The sequence below is a fragment of the Lampris incognitus genome, chromosome 21, assembly GCF_029633865.1.
Source record: "Lampris incognitus isolate fLamInc1 chromosome 21, fLamInc1.hap2, whole genome shotgun sequence".
Classification (NCBI taxonomy): domain Eukaryota; kingdom Metazoa; phylum Chordata; class Actinopteri; order Lampriformes; family Lampridae; genus Lampris; species Lampris incognitus.
In genome coordinates, this window is record NC_079231.1 from 25184349 (window position 1) to 25206139 (window position 21791).

The 21791-nt window shown below is 47.0% G+C and overlaps 1 protein-coding gene across 1 annotated transcript in view; it reads left to right on the forward strand.

The window, feature by feature from the left end:
• The first annotated feature begins 7322 nt into the window (after positions 1-7322).
• The window catches only part of LOC130131671 (protein SON), a 174341-nt gene continuing 159872 nt past the window's right edge, over positions 7323-21791 (forward strand). Inside the window, exons 1-3 of the mRNA XM_056301450.1 lie at positions 7323-7424; positions 8693-8920; positions 9379-9410. Coding sequence (XP_056157425.1) covers positions 7342-7424; positions 8693-8920; positions 9379-9410 — 343 coding nt within the window. The 5' untranslated portion in view covers positions 7323-7341. The remainder of the gene's footprint in view (positions 7425-8692; positions 8921-9378; positions 9411-21791) is intronic.

Genomic DNA, 21791 nt, shown 5'->3' on the forward strand with positions numbered 1-21791 from the left:
GTACTTGTCCAGCTGGGCTTTGACTGCTGCTTTCATTGCGATTGGGACATTGCGAGGGGCACTCTGTACTGCAGCAACACTAGGATCAAGGTCAAAATGGACCTCCCCAGGCACGGATTCCACAGGGGAGTTGAACACGTCACTGTATCTGTTGATAAGCTGTTCTTTAGTTAGGGCTCCTGGTTGTGTGTATTCCATTTTGAGCACATCCTCTGGAATTGTGAAATGCATGAGCCCTAAGTGTTCACAGGTGGAGCCTGACAGAAGAGGATGTTGGCTGGTCCTCACTATTTCGAATGAGAGCTTGTGTGTTTGGCCTCTCACAGTACAGTCAGTCTCAAAGGTGCCCATAGAGCTCAGTGTTTCCCCCGAATACAGCTTCAGTCTGGTGTCACTCGGGCGGAGAGGTGTGTTTGGGGCCAGCCTTTTCTTGTCTTGAAAGCCCATTACATTGCAGGTGGCTCCAGAGTCCAGCTGACATTGTTGTGGCTTGTCGTGGAGTTTCAGAGTCACAAACCACTTCTTTCCTTTGGTGTGCACTGCGCCGATTGACTCAAACATGTACAGATCATCTGCATCATTACTATGCTCTGGGGGTTCTTCTGTGTATTCCACACAGTTTACCTTGCCCTCAGCATGCCCCTTTTTGCTCTTTAAGCACACTTTAGAAAAGTGATTAAGTGTCCCACATGACCTACATTGTTTCCCGAAGGCCGGACAATGCTCTCTGCCGCTTGAATGCGAGCTGCCACAATATTTGCAATTGCCTGCATCTCCTGCTGTTCTGGGTGGATTGCTCTGTTTCCATTGGTTTTGTCTGGGTTGCCTAGCAACGGCATGCACTGCCTCCGGCTGCGGTGTTGTTGCAAACTCCATTGCTCTCATACGGATGTCAGTTTGCTCTGCTGCGCGACACATGTCAATAGCTGTGACCATGTTCAAATCCTTCTCTCTCAACAGCCTGCGCCTAACGGCCTCGCTTGCAACTCCCAGGACTATCTTATCACGGATCATTTCATCTTTCAACTGTCCATACTCACAGGTTGCTGCCCTCTCTCTCAGTCTCGTCACAAAGGTATCCAACGATTCTCCTTCCTCCTGCTTGCAACTCCCGAAAATTTACTTCTCGTATATTGTGTTTTTTGCTGGCTTGAAGTATTTCCCCAACTCTCTCAGTATGGCGTCAGGATCCCCTTGATCATCTTCTGAGAGGTTCAGATTGTGGCGGTAAATATGCCTGCATTCACTTCCCATCACACTCCTTAGAGTAGCCGCTTGTATTTTCTTGTCCTTGCCAAGTATGCCCGTGACGAGGACGTAGTCTTCATATTCGGCCCGAAAAATGTCCCAATTGACACTCCAATCGCCTGTGAAGCTCATCGGGGACGGTGGTGGAATATTAACGTTAGCTGCCATTGTATGTGATGCTATCGGCGCCGGTTATGCTAGCGTTAGCTCCTCTGTGACAACGTCTTCAGCAGAAGTACTTTGCTCTGAATCGGAATCCTCCGACATGTGACCTACTCAGGCCTACAAACTTAAACATGCGAGCTAGTAAAATAAGAAATAAGTTCTCCGACTTCTGGCACCATGTTTCAGTAGGCTATCTTATAAAGAATGACACACACACGAGTTGCTCAGTGCAGCCAAGTATAATCAAAGTGATGTAACATGTTCCTGAGCGCGGGTCATGTGTATCTAAGGTAAACTAGTGGATAGCCGATGGCATCGATCTATCTAGACCCGTAACAGATTCTATCTGCCCTCTCTGCGGCAGATAGGCTGTACCTCCGGAGCAGAATATGTTTGAGGGCGACGTATTTATCGTGTTGCGGAGGGGTGCGCAACAGCTGCATGGCCTGGTGTGTGGACTGCTGGTCCAGCGCAGCAGCGACCAGATAGTATCTGGAGTCGTCCGCGGAGATTCCACGCAGGTGGAACAGCGCCTCAACATGCTGGAACCACGAAGCCGGGTCGCTCTGCCAGAACTCTGGGAGCTTCACAGCCGCGGCGAGAACGGCCGGCTGTGAGAGTTGGGGCGGCGTGGCCGAAGTGGATTCACACTCCTCTTCTGCTCCAAACATGTTCAATTCGGGGTCACCAATGTGGCAGGATGAGGAAAAACACAGGAGACGAAGGCGAGTTTGATGTTTATTCCTCAACTCCAAAAACCAACTGCAGCAGGAACAACCCTGCACCGGCGAGCCCGGGAACCTAAACCACGCCCCCAGCTCACAGTCCTGCTGGGTGAGAGGCATAGCCCCTAGTGTCCGCCACAGTACCACATTTTTGATGGAGTCATACCCCTTTCACTAAGTGGAACAGTCAACCAACTGTGGACTGTGTGTGCTCTCCTAACAAATTTTCAGGGACCACTGTTTTAAACCTTTGTTAAATTCAGCTGACAAGAAAATAGTGCACACAAACCTTAGATAGATTGAAACATATTTAACTTTATTTCAGTACAGTCCCATTTTTTAGCCCACACCTTGAGATGAGCAATCACTATCTTAGTTTAGTAAACAATTGATGATTTGAGTTGGTAGCGAGTTCCAGTTTATTGCTACAACAGAATGACAGTTGACCGAACATATTTTAGTTTAAAATGACGCAACAGTTTTGTTAAAGTGAAAGGACAAAGAATGAAAATATTGTAGATGGGACAATCTAATGTATGAATATTGAATGTACAGTATAAAAATGAAATGTATCTTATTTTTTATTTTATTCTGATTAAACAGCTTCTTTGAATACAGCCCTGTGTGTGTGTCTCTCCTCACTGGCACAGGAGAGGCAGAAAGTACTCGAAAAAGAAAAGATCCAGCTTAGTTTTCATATTCCCCCATTCCTTCGCATCAAAGTAGCTTCGCTCCAGGTGGTAGTCATCTCGGCACTTCACATAAAAGTCACACCACATCATCCCTGTGATTCCCATTTGTCCCATCATCTGATTGTAGTAGCTATGGCTGTGTTTGAGAGCAAAAGATCCATCTGGTCTTAGAGAAAGGTACTTGCACTCCACATCAGGACACTTGATTTCCAGCAGTCCCTGAAGCTGACCAGAGTCATCCACCACCTTTCGGTCAGGGGAGGCACCCAAATGTGGGGCGTTGAGGTTGATGGCAAAACCGCAAGTGGAGACCGAGTGTCCAGTTACTTCCTCATACTGTATAGCTGCAACGGGCTCCAACTCAATTCCTCTCATCATGGCCTGTGTCTGCACAGTCCTCTTCGGTCTCTGCCCCGGCTGCATTTATTTCCGATTGAGTAAAAAAGGGGCGTGGCTAAGTCCCCACCACTTGTTTTTTTTAAAATCCAAGATGGCCGCGGCGTGAAATGTGCGTATTCTTGCGTAGGCTACAGTAGGAGCTGATCTGACGTTTCCTGAAAGCTGTCCTGTTTTGTTTATATGCGACAGGCGACAGCGACAGAATACAGATCCCATGCATGACAGAAGTTGTCCGGTCTTTCCTACGCAACGCAAAGGAAAAAGTACACCGGTCACACATGCACCTACCGCTACGACCGCAAAGTCCTCTTATACATGTTTCAGATGTGGATCTGACAGCCATCTAGCGAATGCACCCTCATGCCCTGCTGCTGAAGCAACCTGCAAAACTTGCCACAAGAAGGGACATTTTGCCAGAGTGTTTCGCTCTGCTCCCACCCATCCAGTGCTAGAAGTGGTGGTTCTGGAACTGGCTGTTCTTTGCATTCAAGGGTCTGCTCGTACAGCTGACAAAATAACATGCAATGTCCAAATCCAGCCATCACACTCACCAGTGCATGTCATGGACCTGGTTGTTGACACAGGTTCCTCGGTGTCCATACTGCCCAGCTCTGTGTTTAAAGAGTATTTCAATGAGTCACAGTTAGCGCCACCTACTGTTCGGTTGGTCACATACTCCAAGACACACATACTTGTGTTGGGATGCCTTTCAGATGTCCAGATATGACATCGCCACTCCAGCAGTCTTCTTCATCGTGGAGAATGGAACGCCACAGCTGGTTATGGATCTGATCAAAGCACTGAACATCCACATAGTAGGCGATGCTGTAATGTCTCCTTCTCCTCTTGCTACTGCTCCAGATGCACCTGTCATGCACCTGTCCGCCTTTCCTCCGCTCATCAGCTGTGCTAAAAAAAAAAAGGTTTCTGCATCTGTAACCCCGGTTCGACAAAAACTGTGCCGACTGCCCCTGTCTGTGAGAAGTGCTGTCACAGACAAACAGGCTCCTTTCCACTGGTGTGATTGAGAGAATCGATGCTTCCACCTGGGTGTCTCCTATCGTTGTTACGCAGAAGAAGAAAGGAGGCATTCGTATGTGCATGGATCGCCGAGAGCCAAACAAGGCTGTCGTCACAGACTGCTATCCACTCCCACACATAGATGAGCTGCTGTCCACTCTGCGGGGAGCTGCAGTGTATTCAACGATCGATCTGACAAGTGCCTACCATCAGGTGCCTCTACATGAGGAAAGTCGGGACCTCACCACTTTCATACCCATGATGGTCTCTTTCGCTACTGCTGTGTGCCGTATGGTTTCTCCTCTGCGCCATCTGCATTCCAAAAGATGATGGCTACCATCCTGGTGAAAAGTGCCCTTGCCTTCTTCGACCCATCCCTGCCAGCAGTGGTGTCCACCGATGCCTCAGATTACGACTTAGGAGCTGTGCTCACCCAGCTTCACCCCGACGGCACAGAACGCACAGTGGCTTTTGCCTCCCGGACCCTCACTGCAGTGGAACGCAAATACTCCACTGTAGAAAAAGAAGTGCTGGGATGTGTCTGGGCAGCTGAGAAGTCGCGCACATACTTGTGGGGTCGTAGATTTACCTTATGTACCGATCATCAGGCCTTCACAACCCTGCTTACAACGAAAGGCATAGGCCGTGCTGGAATGTGAATTGCACGCTGGTCTGCCGGGTTCTTGACCTATGACTATGGTGTGGTCTACCGTCCTGGATCTGAGAACTCCACTGCTGACTGCCTCTCCCGGCTTCCTTTACCTGTACCTGCTGACCCTGCTCTGGATGCTGAGCCAGAAGTGGTAGCACACGTCACTGCTGCTTTTGGTGCTTTGCCCATTGCTGACTTCGAGGCTGCTGCTGCTTCGTGCTGGGAGATTTCTGCAATCTGTGAACAGATTGCTCGGGGCTGGCCAAGGAAAGTGAAAGCACTGAGTCCAGATGTTGCTCCATGCTTCCACATTCATCGTGAGCTGTCAGTGAAAGACTCACTGGTGCTTCGAGGAACGCGTCTGGTTGTGCCGGTCTCCTTACATGCTACTCTTGTAGCCTTTGCACATGAAACGCACCAAGGGGTGGTACGCACAAGGCAATGCCCGAGAGAGTACTACTGGTGGCCAAAGATGGATACCCGGGTCCACTCTACAATCCAGTCATGTGAGCCCTGTCAGTCTAACATCAAGACTGCGATGCCTCGCCCTGCTCCACTTCAGCCAGTGCCTTTCCCAGATAGTTTACGGCAAAAGCTGACTGTTGGTATCGTTGGGCCTTTGCGACAGCTATGTGGGGCTGTCGCCATCACCCTGGTCGATTACTACACCAGGTGGCCAGAGGTCGGTTTCTCTGCGAATGTCACAACAAAGGATGCTACGTCCTTCCTCTCCACTGTTGTCAGCAGACATGGCATCCCTGAAGCCATAGTAACGGATAATGGTCCTCAGTTTGTATCTGCTGACTTTCTACTTTCTTGGCTGAGTGGGACATTGCACACCACAGAGTCTCAGTGTACTACCCTGCTACAAATGGCACCATTGAGTGTTATGACAGTGTCCTGAAACAGTGTGTGCAAATGGCAATCTCACAGTCTGAGCCATGAAAATCTGTCATTACTGCCTTCGAGATGACTCATCGTGCCACACTGCATGCAGCTACTGGTGTTTTCCTTTTCAATTACTGCATGGCTGGAGGATGCATGCAAAGTTGAGTGTTGTGCCGCCCTCACGTGCTGACCGTGTCTCGGATGAGCAAGTATGAAGGAAGGTCACATACCATCAAAACAAGTTAAAGTCATACGCTGATCAGAAGTGAGGTGCACGCACTCCGTCTTTTCAAGAGGGGGATAGTGTGCGAGTGAAAACACCTTTCCATGTGCCCAAGGCTCACCCGAAGTTTGGCAAACCTAAACAAAACAAGAAAAAGGTGGCCCAAAGCACATACCTACTGGAGGATGGTCGAAGATGGAATGCCTGCCATCTAGCTCCTGACGTCTCTACAGTTCCATGTCCACAGGACACTCCTGCTCCACCCACTCTTCTATCCTCTCCAGACTGTCCACGAGTCGGAGGGAGGCCTGCTTGGATGCAGGATTATGTGACTGCTTAACGATGGGTGTCAAGATAGACTGCATACAAATATCCTTTCAGTTTTCTAAGTTTAGAAACACACCTGGGTTGTGTTGATGTTCCATTATGCAGAATAATACATAATAATGTTGACTAGAGTCTATGAGTAATAACACTCTTGGTTATGTACACACAATGCTATTTTCTTGGTTGTGTTTGTTATTTCTTACACAGTACTTCATAGAGACAATGAAACAATTTATGTGTTAGCTGTGTTGTAGGCTTACTAAATTCTTCTTTTTTTTACCCCAGAGAAAATTTCATTTTTTTTACAAAGAGGGGAAATGTGACCTCCAATGCTTGTATTATTATTTAGTTGTATTTTCATGTAAATCACTAGATGTCACTGCTAACTTTTGAGTATTGTTTTTACCAGAAGCATTGTTGTGTCGCACAAAGGAAGTGACGTCCAGGGAAACGGGAAGTAGAGGCTGGAAGCCATCCATGCTGCAAGCTGTTCTTTAAACCGTAAGCTAAAAGTCATCCATGTTCTCCTGCGCGCTTTATATGCCACCCACCTCTACAATTACCTCCCCCGGACACGGGGACAAACACGACCTCCCCGCCGTCGCCCTGTTTGTTGTTGTCAGAAACTTTTGACTCTGAGCTGCCTTCTAGTGGATTCACTATGTGGGCAGTGACGGTTACATCGTTTGAAATAAATATATTTATTTCGAACGTAAAATGAGCACGAATAAGCCGTAAGACGTTAATTTAATGCATTTTGACCCATTTGACTTTCCATACACTTCTACAGAAAGCCTCAGGAAAAGTAGTCTTGTGAGTTCCACACATGGTCCGCAGCCTTGGCGTCAGACGGAACGTCACACCGTCACCGTGACGTACCAGGCGTACTGTGCGCCTGCGCGAACCAACCATAACATCGCCGCACATGCGTAAAGCGACGTACAGTGTAGAAGCTTAGTTTCCGGTACAGAGCGGACAGTTACAGTAATCACACTGACAACCATGGCGGCCAACATAGAACAAATTTTCCAACATTTTATTTTGAATAAAATTAGAGAGATCGAGGACCAACACGAGGGTGACAGGTGAGTGAATGCACGGTGGATAATTTCATGTTGCAGTGTTTCTCTCGACGCACGATGATGGTTGCTCGTGATCTGCGGCGTGCAGTAAGTACCATGTTAGCGTGGGCTGGTAGCAGTGTGGAGGCTATCCTCCTCCTCCTCTTCCTCCTCCTCCTCGGTGCGTGTGAAGTTGGTGTGCGTGTGACACGAAGCCTCGCATCCAGCTGCAAAACGCAAACAGCGTCTCCCTTGTGTTGCTGATGAGGCCGGTAACTGTGACAGAAGATGCTGATGGGGACCTGGTGGGAGAAGTGCGTCCTCGTTGAAAGTGATGTGATTACCTAGATAACCGAGTCAGATGGGAACAGTCATTGCAAAATCGTGCTGAAGTTGCGCTCTGGCTAGTGTTTCAACAGAAGTCCAAACACTGCGAAGTTGTGGCTGCGTAATTTCAGTGGGTGCGATGGGTCCCATTCAGATCAACGTACTTTGATGACGCTTTAATATACTGCAGAGATTGTAAAGCTGGCTACGTTGCGGGTAGGGTCACGGCCATACAGAGCTCACAGGCATCACTGTGTATTATTTTCTATGGAAGCGTTATGACGCATAGTCATCATTCACACTGAAGACCAATTCAGACAATAAACTAACATGTCAATCCATGTCCGCAATAATGGACTATTTTAATGGTTACATAAGAATATGCCCACTTGCCCATCTGACAGGCAGTGTCGCTTAATTAGCTAACCCAGCCATTAGAGAGATGAGCCCGAGACTATGAATATATCATCTGGGTTAACAAGTGGGCATCTCCTCTTACTGGCCTGAGCATGTGGTTTTGTCATTTGGGTTATCAAGTGGGGACGTCCCCTTACTGATTTGTTTAATTAATTGTTTGGGCCATGTGAAACCTCCAGAGGGCTCAACATGCATGTCCAGTGCCATGGAACATTCATTCATTATCCAGAGTGCTGATGCTGGAGCCTATGCCATGGCTCCTCTTGCCATGGAACAATCCCCCTCTAAACTCACCCTCAGCAGACTCAGCAACATTCTACCAGTAAAGCACAATTTGACCAACAAACAAAGCATGTGGCTCTTTGAGCAGTGCTAAATTATCTGCATAGTAACTGCAGCCCGGCAGACCTGATGCCTGTAGTTCATGCTTGAGGATATGTGGCCCGTATCAAGGCAACTGTGAGAATATTAAATGGTTCTCCTGTGGAATCTCTTAATGGTTTCTTTTCATTCCCTGGGCTCTGCCTCATTTTTTCCCTTTCTTTCAGTCCTGTTGAAACATTAGGCATCAGTGGAAGTAGAGACACGGCACAGAACACCGACAAGCAGGAAGCACATGGTGGCAGTTCTAAAAAAAAACACAAGAAGCACAAAAAACAAAAGAGCAAGAAGAAGAAGAAGAAGAAAAAGAAGAAGAGAAAGCGGGGGAAGGCAGAGAGGGAGAGCAGCTCAGATACAGGCACACAGTCAGAGGATGGAGGACATTGTCCATTCAGGTGAGATGTTATGGATGGGTTTATTCTGCGTTTATTTAATTTGGATAATTCTTGGTTGAGAATCACATCATTAAGTGTTGATGCCATCACAAATCAACAGAAGCTAATTGAAAATTCAAGAATTTTAACATTTTAATCTCCAAATGTTCTCTAGGTGTTTTATATTACAAACCGTGTCACCTGAAGTTCTTGACACATTGCAGTTTGAAGTGTTGCGGGGAGTGGTGTTCTAGTAGGCAGAAACTGCAACATGCTGCACTTGGCTTGCACTTCACATCTCTTCTCCAGTTGTCCCATTTCATCCCCAAAGGATACAGGCTTTTTCACCTCACGAGGACAATAACATGAGTTAGTTATGTGCTGCATGGCTGTAGGCAGGCTTGTGTTGTCATTTGCATTCATGTCACTGTTTGGTAAGTTTAAGGCCTGACAGTGCTGTTGTCTGTGTTTCATAACAGAGGAGCACCAGGACCAGAGAATAAGCAGCATGGTAAGCTACCTCCTCTGCCGGTTGTCTACCACCCAAATCCATCTCCAATCCATCTGCTAGCTATGTTTCTTCTCTTTTATAACATCTGCCTCTCCGAGAGTTTTAAACATTGTTTATGATATTCTAGCTTTATTAGAATATACTGGGGAGTCAAGACTTTAAATTCAAATGAATTATTTTATCAATTATTTTTCCTTCTCAGTGCATCTCTGTTTTTTTTACACTTTCAGGCTAAAGGTTTGTCAGCTCAGTGCATACTGTGTTGATATGTATAATGTTCATATGCAAGTGAGTTTTCATGCTCCGTGCAGCTCTGTTCTTAGCTTGGTCTGTAAAGACTGACTAAATCTTGCTTGGCCAAGGATGATGCTACCCTCTGAGACCAGGTCTCTCTCTCTCTCTCTCTCTCTCTCTCTCTCTCTCTCTCTCTCTCTCTCTCTCTCTCTCTCTCTCTCTCTCTCTCTCTCTCTCTCCCTCTCTCTCTTATATATATATATGTATATATGTGTATATATATATATATATATATATCAACACAGATGCAGGAAAAAAAGTTTTAATACATTGCAGTACAGGCCTGTTTCGTGCATCGTGCACTCATCAGCGACTAAAGAGTGCGCGACGCACGAAACAGGCCTGTACTGCAACGCATTAAAACTTTTTTTCCTGCATCTGTATTGATATTCCGCTCCTCATTACTTGAGCACTTATAACAACACCATTGACGGTTTTGGATATACTATATACGTATATAACACTTTACCTACCGTTGAGTGTTTCTTTTAACAAAGTTATATATGTATAATTTTTTTGTATATCAAATGAATTCTTGAATTATTACATTAATAAATATTTCATGAGTAGTAGTTCAAATTTCATTTGGCATTAGTAAATAAAAATAAAGGTTTACAGAGTGGTAAGAGTGGTAAGAGTTTCTATGTGCATTTTAACTTCTGGAGTGATTCTGAATTGCTGGTTCATCTAGAATAGAGTAAGTATCATCTTTCTTGCTTAACAAGTTGCTACTAGTCTTATTCCAGCTGCTTGAGTATTAGTCCTTTTGTCTATACATTTGCTGCTGGTTCCTAGTGGGATCTTATTCTAGCTGTAGCTGTCTTATTCTATTTACTTACTTGTCTTATTTACTTATTTTAGCTGTAGCTGTTTTTCACCTAGTGTGCCCTTAAATATTTCTTGATACCTAGCTGTTTTGACTTAGTTATCCTTTTAGCTTATAAATATATTCCTTGGTAACTTGCTGTTTGCAGTTTTAATAGTATTGTGTGAGGATTGATAGAGTTTTACATAAGTGACCACTCTCTGGGCAATAGGCCTCTTTTCAGTGTACCTCTTTGGCCAATTGGGTGTTAAGTGGCCAGGGTGTGGCCTGCACTCATGGCAGACAATTAGCAATCAGTGTTCTTTAAATCACTGCTGCTACTTCCAAGCCTCAGGCAAACAGGCCTAAATTCAACGAAGGCTAGAATAAACAAACACAAGCGCGAATTTTTCAAGCCAAGACTTCGTCAAGCACGGACTGCCCTTTTTAGGTCCGGTCAGTCATCTGTATTTTGTGTACCTAGTATAGACTATGTGTTTCCTTCGCATTCCTGTCCTTTCCTCTTCCCGGGACTGGCATAGACGTTGGGTCACTCCTAGGGGCTGTGACCCTACCAATCTCATCTATCCCACTCTCTCCACTCACGCTGAGCAAGTGCTGACGGGAGGGCTCTGGAATTGCTAGTCTGCGGTGCCGAAAGCTGAGTTTATCTCAAGCTACGCATCCTTGCTCCCCCTCAACTTTCTTGCTCTAACTGAGACCTGGAACATGCCAGAAAACACTACCACACCCGCAGCTCTGTCTGATGTGTACTCTTTTTCTCACACTCCCAGAGCTGGGAGGCGGGGTGGTGGTACTGGCCTGCTGATCTCCCTGAAATGGAAATACTCTCTTGTTTCCATTCCAGAATTTTGTCCACCCTCTTTTGAATTTCATACTGTTACTGTCTCTTATCCAGTCAAACTGACCATCGTGGTTGTGTACCGCCCACCAGGTCCCCTTGGTGAGTTTCTGGAGGAGCTTGACACACTTGTCTCGCACTTCCCTATTGATGACTCTGCACTTATCCTTCTCGGTAACTTCAACATCCACACTAACAAGCTAGATCCTCTTCTCTCTTTCCTCTCCTCCTTTGACCTTCACCTCTCACCCTCTCCTCCTACCCACAAGGCCGGCAACCAGCTGGACCTTATCTTTACTAGACGCTGTCCTATTTCCAATCTCTCTGTTACTCCTCTCCAGCTCTCTGACCACTATTTCATGTCCTGCTCTCTCCCTCTCTTCACCCCCCTCAGCCCCTTCCCGTACCCACATGGTTTCCACCCGTAGACACCTCCGCTCTCTCTCCACCACTGATCTTTCTTCCTCTGTTACCTCTATCCTCCCTACGCCTGAGTCTTTCTCTATCCTACCCCCTGACACTGCTACTGATCTTCTTGTCTCTACCCTCTCCTCTTCTCTGGACAATCTCTGTCCCCTCACCTCCAGGCCTGTACGCCCAACTCCACCTGCCCTTTGGCTGACCGACTCAGTACATACTGACAGACGGACCTAAGAGTGGCAGAGCGCAAATGGAGAAAAGGCAAACTCCCAGAGGACCTTCTCAACTTCCAGTCTCTTCTTTCCACTTTCTCCTCCTCACTTTCTGCTGCTAAGGCTGCCTTCTATCTCTCTAAAAGCCTATCCTCTGCCTCTAATCCTAAGAAACTCTTTGAAACCTTCTCTAGACTTCTTCAACCTCCACCTCCTCCTCCTACTTCCTCCCTTCTCCCTGATGACTTCGCTAACTTCTTTGACAAGAATATAAAGGACATCAGATCCTCCTTTTCTCACCACCCGGTTAGTGCTGCTTGCACTATCCCACCCTCTGCACCTTCATTCACCTCTCCACGTCCCACCCTATCCCACCTCGCTCCCCTCTCCCCCAACGAGGTTCTAAACCTCATCACATCCAGTCACCCCACCACTTGTTCCCTTGACCCGATCCCCTCCCCTCTTCTTCAGTTTATAGCACCTGAACTCCTTCCCTATCTAACCCACCTCATCAAAACCTCCCTCCAGGCAGGAAGCTTTCCATCTGCCTTCAAGACTGCTAGAGTCACCCCTCTTCTCCAGAAACTAACACTTAACCCCTCTAATGTCAAAAACTACAGATCAGTTTCCCTTCTACCCTTTCTATCCAAAATTCTTGAACGTGCTGTCTTTAACCAACTTTCTTTGTACCTCCACCAGAACAACCTCTTGGACCCTAACCAGTCTGGGTTCAGGGTGGGTCACTCGATAGAGACGGCCCTCCTTGCAGTGACAGAATCGCTGCGCTCTACGTGAGCAAACTCTCTCTCCTCTGTCCTGATACTCCTGGACCTGTCAGCTGCGTTTGACATAGTGAACCACCAGTTCCTCCTCTCTACCCTTGAGGGGCTGGGTGTCACAGGCTCCGCACTCTCAATGTTCGCAACCTACCTGACGGGTCGCCCCTGCCAGGTGACATGGAGGGGATCTCCAGGCGTTCCACAGGGTTCGGTTCTGGGTCCTCTCCTTTACTGCCTGTACACAACATCCCTGGGTTCTGTTATTCGCTCGCATGACTTCTCTTACCATTGTTATGCCGATGACACCCAGCTGATCTTGTCCTTTCCTCCCTCTGACACACAAGTAGAGACACGCATTGCTGCGTGCTTCACTGACATCTCGGAGTGGATGGCGACACACCACCTGAAGCTCAATCTGGACAAGACAGATCTGATGTTCCTCCCGGGGAAAGGTTGCCCACACCGAGACCTGGCCATCACCATTGACAACACCGTGGTGACACCAAATCGGACTGTGAGGAATCTGGGTGTGATCCTGGACGCCCAACTCTCGTTTGCTGCAAACGTTGCATCAGTTGCTCGCTCCTGCAGATTTCTCCTCTATAACATCAGGAGGATTTGCCCATTCCTCACCGACGAGATGGCACAGGTGCTCATCCAGGCTCTGGTCATCTCGTGACTGGACTATGGCAACTTCCTCCTTGCTGGCATCCCGGTGTTGGCCATCAGACCTCTGGAGCTAGTTCAGAAAGCTGCAGCTCTTCTGGTGTTCAACCGCCCTAAGTTCTCCCCTTTTCATGTCCCTACACTGGCTCCCAGTAGCTGCTCGCATCCAGTTTAAGACTCTGGTGCTAGCCTACAGGGCAGTGAAAGGAACAGCGCCTGCCTATCTCCAGGCCATGGTCAAGCCCTACACCCTCCCCGACCACTTCGCTCTGCTGCCTCGGGACGCCTGGTTGCTCCGTCGCTCAGAGGCCCTTGCTGCCGATCGACTCGGTCGCGACTCTTTTCTGTCCTGGCCCCACAGTGGTGGAATGAACTCCCCACTGATGTCAGGACAGCGGAGTCGCTGCCCATCTTTCGGCGCAGGTTGAAAACTCACCTCTTTAAGAACTACTACCCTGTTACTTGTTCTTAGCACTTATTGTATTCACTCATTAAAAAAAAATCTCTTTCTTGCACTTGCACTTTAGCACTGGTTTTGGTCTTAGATGCTTGTTTAGATGCACTTATGACCTCTGATGACTAGTAGTTCTCATGATTTCCTACGTTAAATGCACTTATTGTAAGTCGCTTTGGATAAAAGCATCGGCTAAATGACTGTAATGTAATCTAATGTAATGTAACATGTTATAGAAGCTATTTGGCACAGATATGAACACAAGTGGTATGAGCACAGGTGATATGAACACAGGTGGTATGAATACAGGTGATATGAGCACAGGTGTAATGGAATGGTTTCCTTTATTTTTAGAGGCTCCTGTCACTAAGGGCATAGTTCCATTATCTTTAGAGTCTTTTGCCTTCTAGTGGCATCATTAAGTACTGCAGTTTCAGCTACTTCCTTTTCCTGTGACAACAAAGAAAATGTGTCTTCAGTGCAGCAATATTTATGCGCCATCATTAGCTATCACCTAGTCTCTACCCCTTTGAGTGGCAATATTTTTTCACACTTTGTTTTTAAATCTCGTCCATATACAACACTGGGCTGTTCCTTGAAGGATATGATGCAAGGGAGAACATTAAGTTCACAAGGGAAGACGTAAAGAACAACAGTGTGACGTCCACATTGGGGAAGACAGGAGCTCCACATTGGGGTTCACAGGAACCTACAAACACAGACCAATATTTCGACTCACACCACCCTCTAGAACACAAACTGGACATCATCAGAGCTCTGCAACACAGAGTTGACAATGTGTCCAGCAGCACTCAGGCCCAATGAGAAGAACACAAACACCTGAGGGGAGCTTTAAAAACCTCCGGCCACCCCAGTTGAACCTTTGTGAAAACTGCAACACGTTCTAAAAAGACCAACCGGGTGAGCGACGAGGAGAAAAGGAACAGAAGGAATAGCACAGTCATCCCGTATGTTTCTGGGGTCTCCGAGAAACTCAGGAGAATTTTCAACAAACACCGCATCCCGGTATACTTCAAACCCAGCAACACACTCCGACAAAGACTGGTTCATCCCAAAGACCGTGTACCACACACCCAAAAAAGCAATCTGGTGTATGCTGTACAATGCAATGAGGATTGCACTGACTTATACATAGGAGAAACCAAGCAACCACTACACAAACCCAACACAGAAGGCCAAACTCCTCAGGACAAGACTCAGCAGTCTATCTACACCTAAAGGAGAAGACACACTCCTTCGAGGACAGCAACGTACACATTTTGGACAGAGAAGATAGATGGTTTGAAAGAGGGGTGAAGGAAGCCATCTATGCAAAACTGGAAAAACCATCCCTCAACAGAGGAGAAGGTCTGCGACACCACCTATCTCCCACTTACAATGCCGTCCTTTCATCTCTACCCAGGAGACTCAAGAAGCTTAGCCTCCAAGAACAACAGTCGGTCACTAACAGCTCCAACGACTCTCATGACCATTGAATAATGAAGTCGAAACTAAAACCCCCAACGACCGTCGCTGCTAAACAAATGCAAATCAATAGCTCCGATGGCGACGGGCCCGGCTGGACATCGGAGCACAGTAGAGCCACGCATATCAATAGCTCTGATAACGACGGGCGCAGCCAAACATCAGTACACAAAGGAGCCACTCATATCTATGGCTCTGTTAGCGACGGGCATTGGTAAACATCGGAACACAAAGAGCCATGGACATCTATAGCTCTGACAACGACTCCAAAGAGGATAAATTCTGAGTCTCATCACCAGCCAGTCAGACTAGCTTGGTCTAGTCAGAAAGGCACGAACTGAGGAAGCCTCTTGGATGAGAGGCGAAATGTCTTCACGGATATATACTAAGTCCAGTTGCACTTGATTCAACTCCTTTGTATGCAAGGGAGAGTTTAAAACCTTATATAGTACAAGAGTCACATTGGGTGTAGCAGTACAGTGAAAAGATAGCACTCTGCGCGGGACATCAACTAGCTGTCGGACTCTGACATGGCAGCCAGAGGTCAGTAACTGACAAAGCCTTTTCAAGTCAAGCACTCATCGACATAATGGAAAATTTAGAGGCTCAAGGTCAAGACAGTGAGGAGAATAAGTCACTCTCCTCTCACTCCTTAAAGTCCTCAAAATCTTCAAGAAAGCTGAGTGTTAGATCGTCAGCAGGGTCTTCGAATAGATCGTCTGCATCAGCTAGAGCCAGTATGGCAGCAGCACTAGCACTGGTTGAAGCACAGGCTGCTAAAGCCAGAGCAGCCTACGCTGACAAAGAAATGAACATTAAATTAGAGAAAGAAGCTGACGCTTTCATGGCCAACAGAGGTAATGCAGCCTGCAGCTGCTCAGCTTATGGCAGAGCAAAGTGAAGAGTTAGAGTTCTTGCCCATCTAAGTAACCCCAGAGCAGAAAGTGAGTGAGTGCATAAATGAACACTCAAGCAACTACACTGAGCTCACTCAAAGACGGAAAGACATGTCCACTCAGCATGATGACATCACCCCTCAGCAAAAACAAGTGAAACTTTCACCAGAGTTCACATCTTAGTTCAGGCAAGATCCAAATCAATACCACTCATCACCACCAGAGGGGATTAAACCGGCGCTGCAAAGAGATACACTTCAACAATGTCTTTCCTACAGCGAGCCACAACCACAGTGGAGGTGTAACCCAAACCTTGCACCTACTGACAACTCCACCAGTGACCTTGCCAGGTTTCTAGCAAAGAGCCAGCAGGTAACTGGAGGATTGACTAAGTTTGATGACAAGCCGGAGAATTATCACAAGACTCGAAGAATGCTATGGCTCAACAGAGGCAATAGAAAGAGCATTGTTCTCTAGAATAGAGAACTTCCCAAAGCTCCCCAGCAAAGAACCTCACAAGTTCCGCGAGATAACAGACTTGCTCTTAGAACTGTCAGCTTCAAAGCTAGATGGATATTTACCTGGTTTAAGTTACCTCGACACAGCCAGGGGAGTAGGTCCAATTGTGGAGAAGCTACCCTTTCACCTCCAAGAAATGTGGACAACAGTTGGGTCAAGATTTAAAGAAGAGCATAGAGTGGCCTTCCCACCTTTCTCTGTTTTTCTGAGTTTGTGTAGAAAGAAGCCAGAGCAATGAATGACCCAAGCTTTACAACAACTTCTATCTCCTCTGTCAGCTTCAAGAAAGAAAAGCCCCAGGGTAATTGGAACAGAAGGCCATCCGTTACAGTGCACAAGACAGACGTGTCAGCAGAGGTAACCACAAAAGTAGAAAGGGTAGTTGAAGATCTAAGCAGACACTGTCCTATACATCACAAGCCGCACCCACTGAAAAGATGTAGAGGTTTCAGGATGATGCTGCTTGAAGACAGAAGTTCATCACAGACAATAACATCTGCTACCGTTGCCTTGCATCCACCAGTCACCAGGCAAAGCACTGTAATGTTACCATCAGGTGTGTGGAGTGTGAGAGTGAGAGGCACTTGGTAGCTCTTCACTCTGACCCAGTACCACAGACAACCGAGCCCCTGTCTTCCCCTAAAGAGCATGGCGGGGAGGAAGCAAGCTCATCAAAGCTGGATGTTACAGCAATGTGTACAAAGGTATGTGGAAATGGATTCACAGGAAAATCCTGCTCGAAGATTTGCCTTGTGCATGTCTTCCCTGAAGGTCAGCGACACAACAGCAAAAAGATGTACGCAATTGTGGACGACCAAAGTAATTTGTCCCTTGCAAAGAGTTTTTTGACATGTTTGACATTCAAAGCATAGTTGAACCATACCATGAAGACCTGTGCTGGCGTAGTAGAAACGTCAGGTAGAAGAGCTTTTGGCTACACAATAGAGTCAGTAGATAGGAAAATGAGTTTTCCTCTCCCTACGCTCATTGAGTGGAATGCTATCCCTATCAACAGGGAAGAAATACCCACTCGTGAAGCCGCACTACACCACTGCCATCTGAGGTCAATAGCTGCTAAGATACTGCCCCTCGACCTAGATGCAGACATCCTCCTGCTCATTGGACGGAACTTTCTGAGAGCTCACAAGGTGAGAAAGCAGCTCAGTGGCAGAGACAATGACCCATACGCACAGAGGCTCGACCTGGGCTGGGTTATCATAGGCGATGTGTGCCTTGGCAGTGCTCACAAGCCAACTGAAGTGAGTGCACTAAAAATGCATGTGTTAGATAATGGACACCCAAGTCTTTTAACCCCTGTGACAGCCGCATCAATGTGAAGGAGAACTTCAATCTGAGTTACTCGAAAGCCGCTCCCCATCAACTTCAAACTTCAAGCCCATACTCAAGACCCACTGCAGAGAGTTTAGCAGAGACTGTCTTTCACTGCACTGATACCGACAACCAGCTTGCACCATCTGTCCAAGACGTGCTCTTTCTGAAGAAGATGGAAGGCGTCTTCAAAGATGAAAATAACAGTTGGGTTGCCCCTTTACCGTTTTGTAGCCCCAGACGTCTACTCCCAGACAACAGACCCTATGCCTACAAGCGGCTTATGTCTCTTCAACGCCAGCTGGACAAGAAGGAAGACATGAGAGCACGATTTGTCAAGTTCACGCAGAAAATGCTCGATAACAATCATGCAGAGCTGGTACCACCTTGTGACAAAGGTAAAGAGAGATGGCAGCTTCCCACTTTCGGTGTCTACCATCCACAGATTCCTGGTAAAATTCATGTGGTGTTTTTGACTCGAGTGTACAGTTTAATGGAGTGTCTCTCAACGACGTGCAGCTTTTGGGGCCAGACCTCAACAATACCCTTTTGGGTGTGCTTCTCTGCTTCCGAAAGGAACCTGTTGCTGTCACAGCAGACATAGAGCAGATGTTCTACTGTTTTGATGTTCAGGAAGATTGCAAATATTTTCTTCGCTTTCTCTGGTATCAGGACAACGACCTCAGCAAAGATGTGGTAGACTACTGCATGAGAGTCCATGTCTTCGGTAGTAGTCCTTCCCCAGCAGTGGCGATCTTCAGGCTGAGAATGGCAGCAAGAGAGGCAGAAGTTGAATACGGTAGTGAGGCACGACAGTTCATTGAATGGGACTTCTATGTCGACAACGCACTGAAGTCCTTTCCTACTGAAGCTGAGGCCATCGATGTCCTACATAGAGCTCAAAACATGCTTGCACTCTCCAGCCTGCGCGTCCATAAGATCGTCACCAACAGAGTGGAAGTGGTGAATGCTTTCCTCCCAGAAGAGATGGCCAAGGAAATCAAAGACCTGGATTACTCTGCAGACGAGCTTCCTGTCCAGCGCAGCTTGGGAGTGAGTTGGAACATGATGTCTGATATGTTTACTTTCCACATTCCTCAGAGCCAGAAGCCCTTCACACGCTGTGGGGTGTTATCAACAGTCAACAGTATGTTCGATCCTCTAGGCTTCCTTACCCCTGTGACTATCAAAGGAAGACTCATTCTCAGAGAGCTTTCTAACAGTGACCTTGAGTGGGATAGCCCCCTGCCCCAGCACATGTATGATGACTGGAGAAGATGGCAAGATTCGCTACAGGATCTTCAGGTGCTGCATGTTCCTCTCACTTATGTATCCTTCTCCATTGCACAAGCCAAAGCTACTGAGCTTTGTGTATTTTCTGATGCCTCAGTCAAGGCTATAGCTGCAGTGGCTTACCTAAAAGTCACACATCAAGATGGCCACAGTGAAGTCGGCTTCATTCTGGGTAAGACCAAGCTGGCTCCAGTGCCAGAGCTCACCATTCCCAGACTGGAGCTCTTTGCCGCTGTGCTTGCTGTGGAATTGTCAGAGCTCCTCACAGAAGAACTCGGCATGAAGGTAGACAGAACTACATTCTACACTGACAGCAAAGTGGTAGGATACATCAACAATCAGAACAGAAGATTCTATGTATATGTCAATAATCGTGTACAGAGAATTAAGCAATCTTTTCTACCAGACCAGTGGAGGTACGCTTCAACGGAGAACAACCCCGCTGATCATAGCTCTCGGTCTATGGCAGCAGGGAACCTTGCCAGTACCACATGGCTGTATGGTCAAGCATTCCTTCTGCAGCCTGAGATTAACACCCCTGAAGAAGGCCCATTTGAACTCATCGACCTAGAGTCCGATGTTGAAATTTGCTCTAACGTGACAGTACTTGCCACTACAGTGTCTATAATCATTTGGGTTCAGCATGCTTTGAGCGGTTCTCACAGTGGACCACCCTCATCAAAGCTGTAGCCCATCTTCATCACATTTCTCACAGCTCCATCAAGTCCAAAGATGAAATCAGTTTTGCAGACTGGCACCGCTGTAAGACAAGTTTCACAGATGAAGACTTGACCCAAGCAGAACCCAGTCATCAGATGTGTCCAATGTGAAACATATGCAAAATAAATTAAATGCATCATGGCAAAACGAGACTTACCATCTAACAGTTTCCTCCTCAACCTTCACCCAATCGTGGATGACAATGGTCTACTACGGGTAGGAGGACGCCTTACAGAGTCGAAGTTTCTGAGACATGAAGTCAACCCTCTTCTAATCCCAGGCAAGCATCACATCGCCACACTGCTCACCCATCACCATCTTGCAGCCGTAAAGCATCAGGGAAGACACCTAACTGAGGGAGCTGTAAGAGCAAGTGGTTTATGGGTAGTAAGAGGAAAGAGAGCTATCAGCAGCAGTATAAACAGATGCGTGACTTGCAGGAACCTACGAGGCAGAACGGCGCAGCAAATCATGACAGACTTACCTGCTGAGCGCTTATAGATTGATCCTCCATTTTCTTATGTTGGCCTTGATGTTTTCGGAACATGGCAGGTCATTGCATGCCGTACGAAAGGTGGACAAGCCAATAGTAAGTGATGGGCGGTTCTCTTTATGTGCATGTCCACTAGAACTGTTCATATCGAGGTGATTGAAACTATGAGCTCCTCTAGCTTCATCAATGCACTTTGCAGATTCTTCATGATCAGAGGTCCTGTTAAGCAGCTGCGGTCTGACTGTGGGACCAACTTTGTCGGTGCGTCCAGGGAACTGAAGCTGGATCCTCTGAGTCCTGGTGAGACGAGTGTGGAAGACTACCTACTCGACCAGAGATGTTCTTGGGTGTTCAACCCACCCCATTCATCTCGCATGGGTGGCGCTTGGGAGCGCATGATAGGTATTGCACGGTGCATCCTTGACTCAATGCTCCTACAAGCTGGACACTCTAGGCTGACTCATGAGTTTCTGAAAATGTTAATGGCTGAAGTCACAGCTATTATTAATGCAAGACCTCTAGTGCCTGTCTCCTCTGACCCAGAAGTACCTCTGATCCTGACCCATGCAGCTCTCCTCACCTAGAAGTTTGGTGTAGCCTTACCTCCCCCTGGAGACTTCAGCAATGTGACTTGTTTAAGCATCAATGGAAAAACGTTCAAGTTCTTGCTGACACCTTCTAGGCTCGATGGCAGGAAGAGTATCTCAATACACTTCAGAGATGTCAAAAGTTGCAGCTAAATAGGCCAAACCTGAAGGAAGGGGACATTGTTCTTCTGAAGGATAAGCAAATAAGAAGAAATTAACGGCTAACGGGTGTTGTTGTGAAGGCTCTCCCAAGCAAAGATGGAGTAGTCAGGAAAGTGGAGGTCAAGCTTACCCGTCACAAGACTACTAAGACTTTCTCCAGACCCATCTCAGAGTGTATTCTTCTCTTGTCTCCAGAAGATTAGATTATGTAAATGTTTATTGTGGCATTTTAAATAATGCCAGACGGGGCGTGTAATGGAACGATTTCCTCTATTTTTCGAGCCTCCCTGCCACTACGGGCATAGTTCCATTCTCTTTAGAGTCTTTTGCCTTCTAGTGGTATAGTTAAGTACTGCAGTTTCAGCTACTTCCTTTTCCTGTGCCGACAAAGAAAATGTTGTGTCT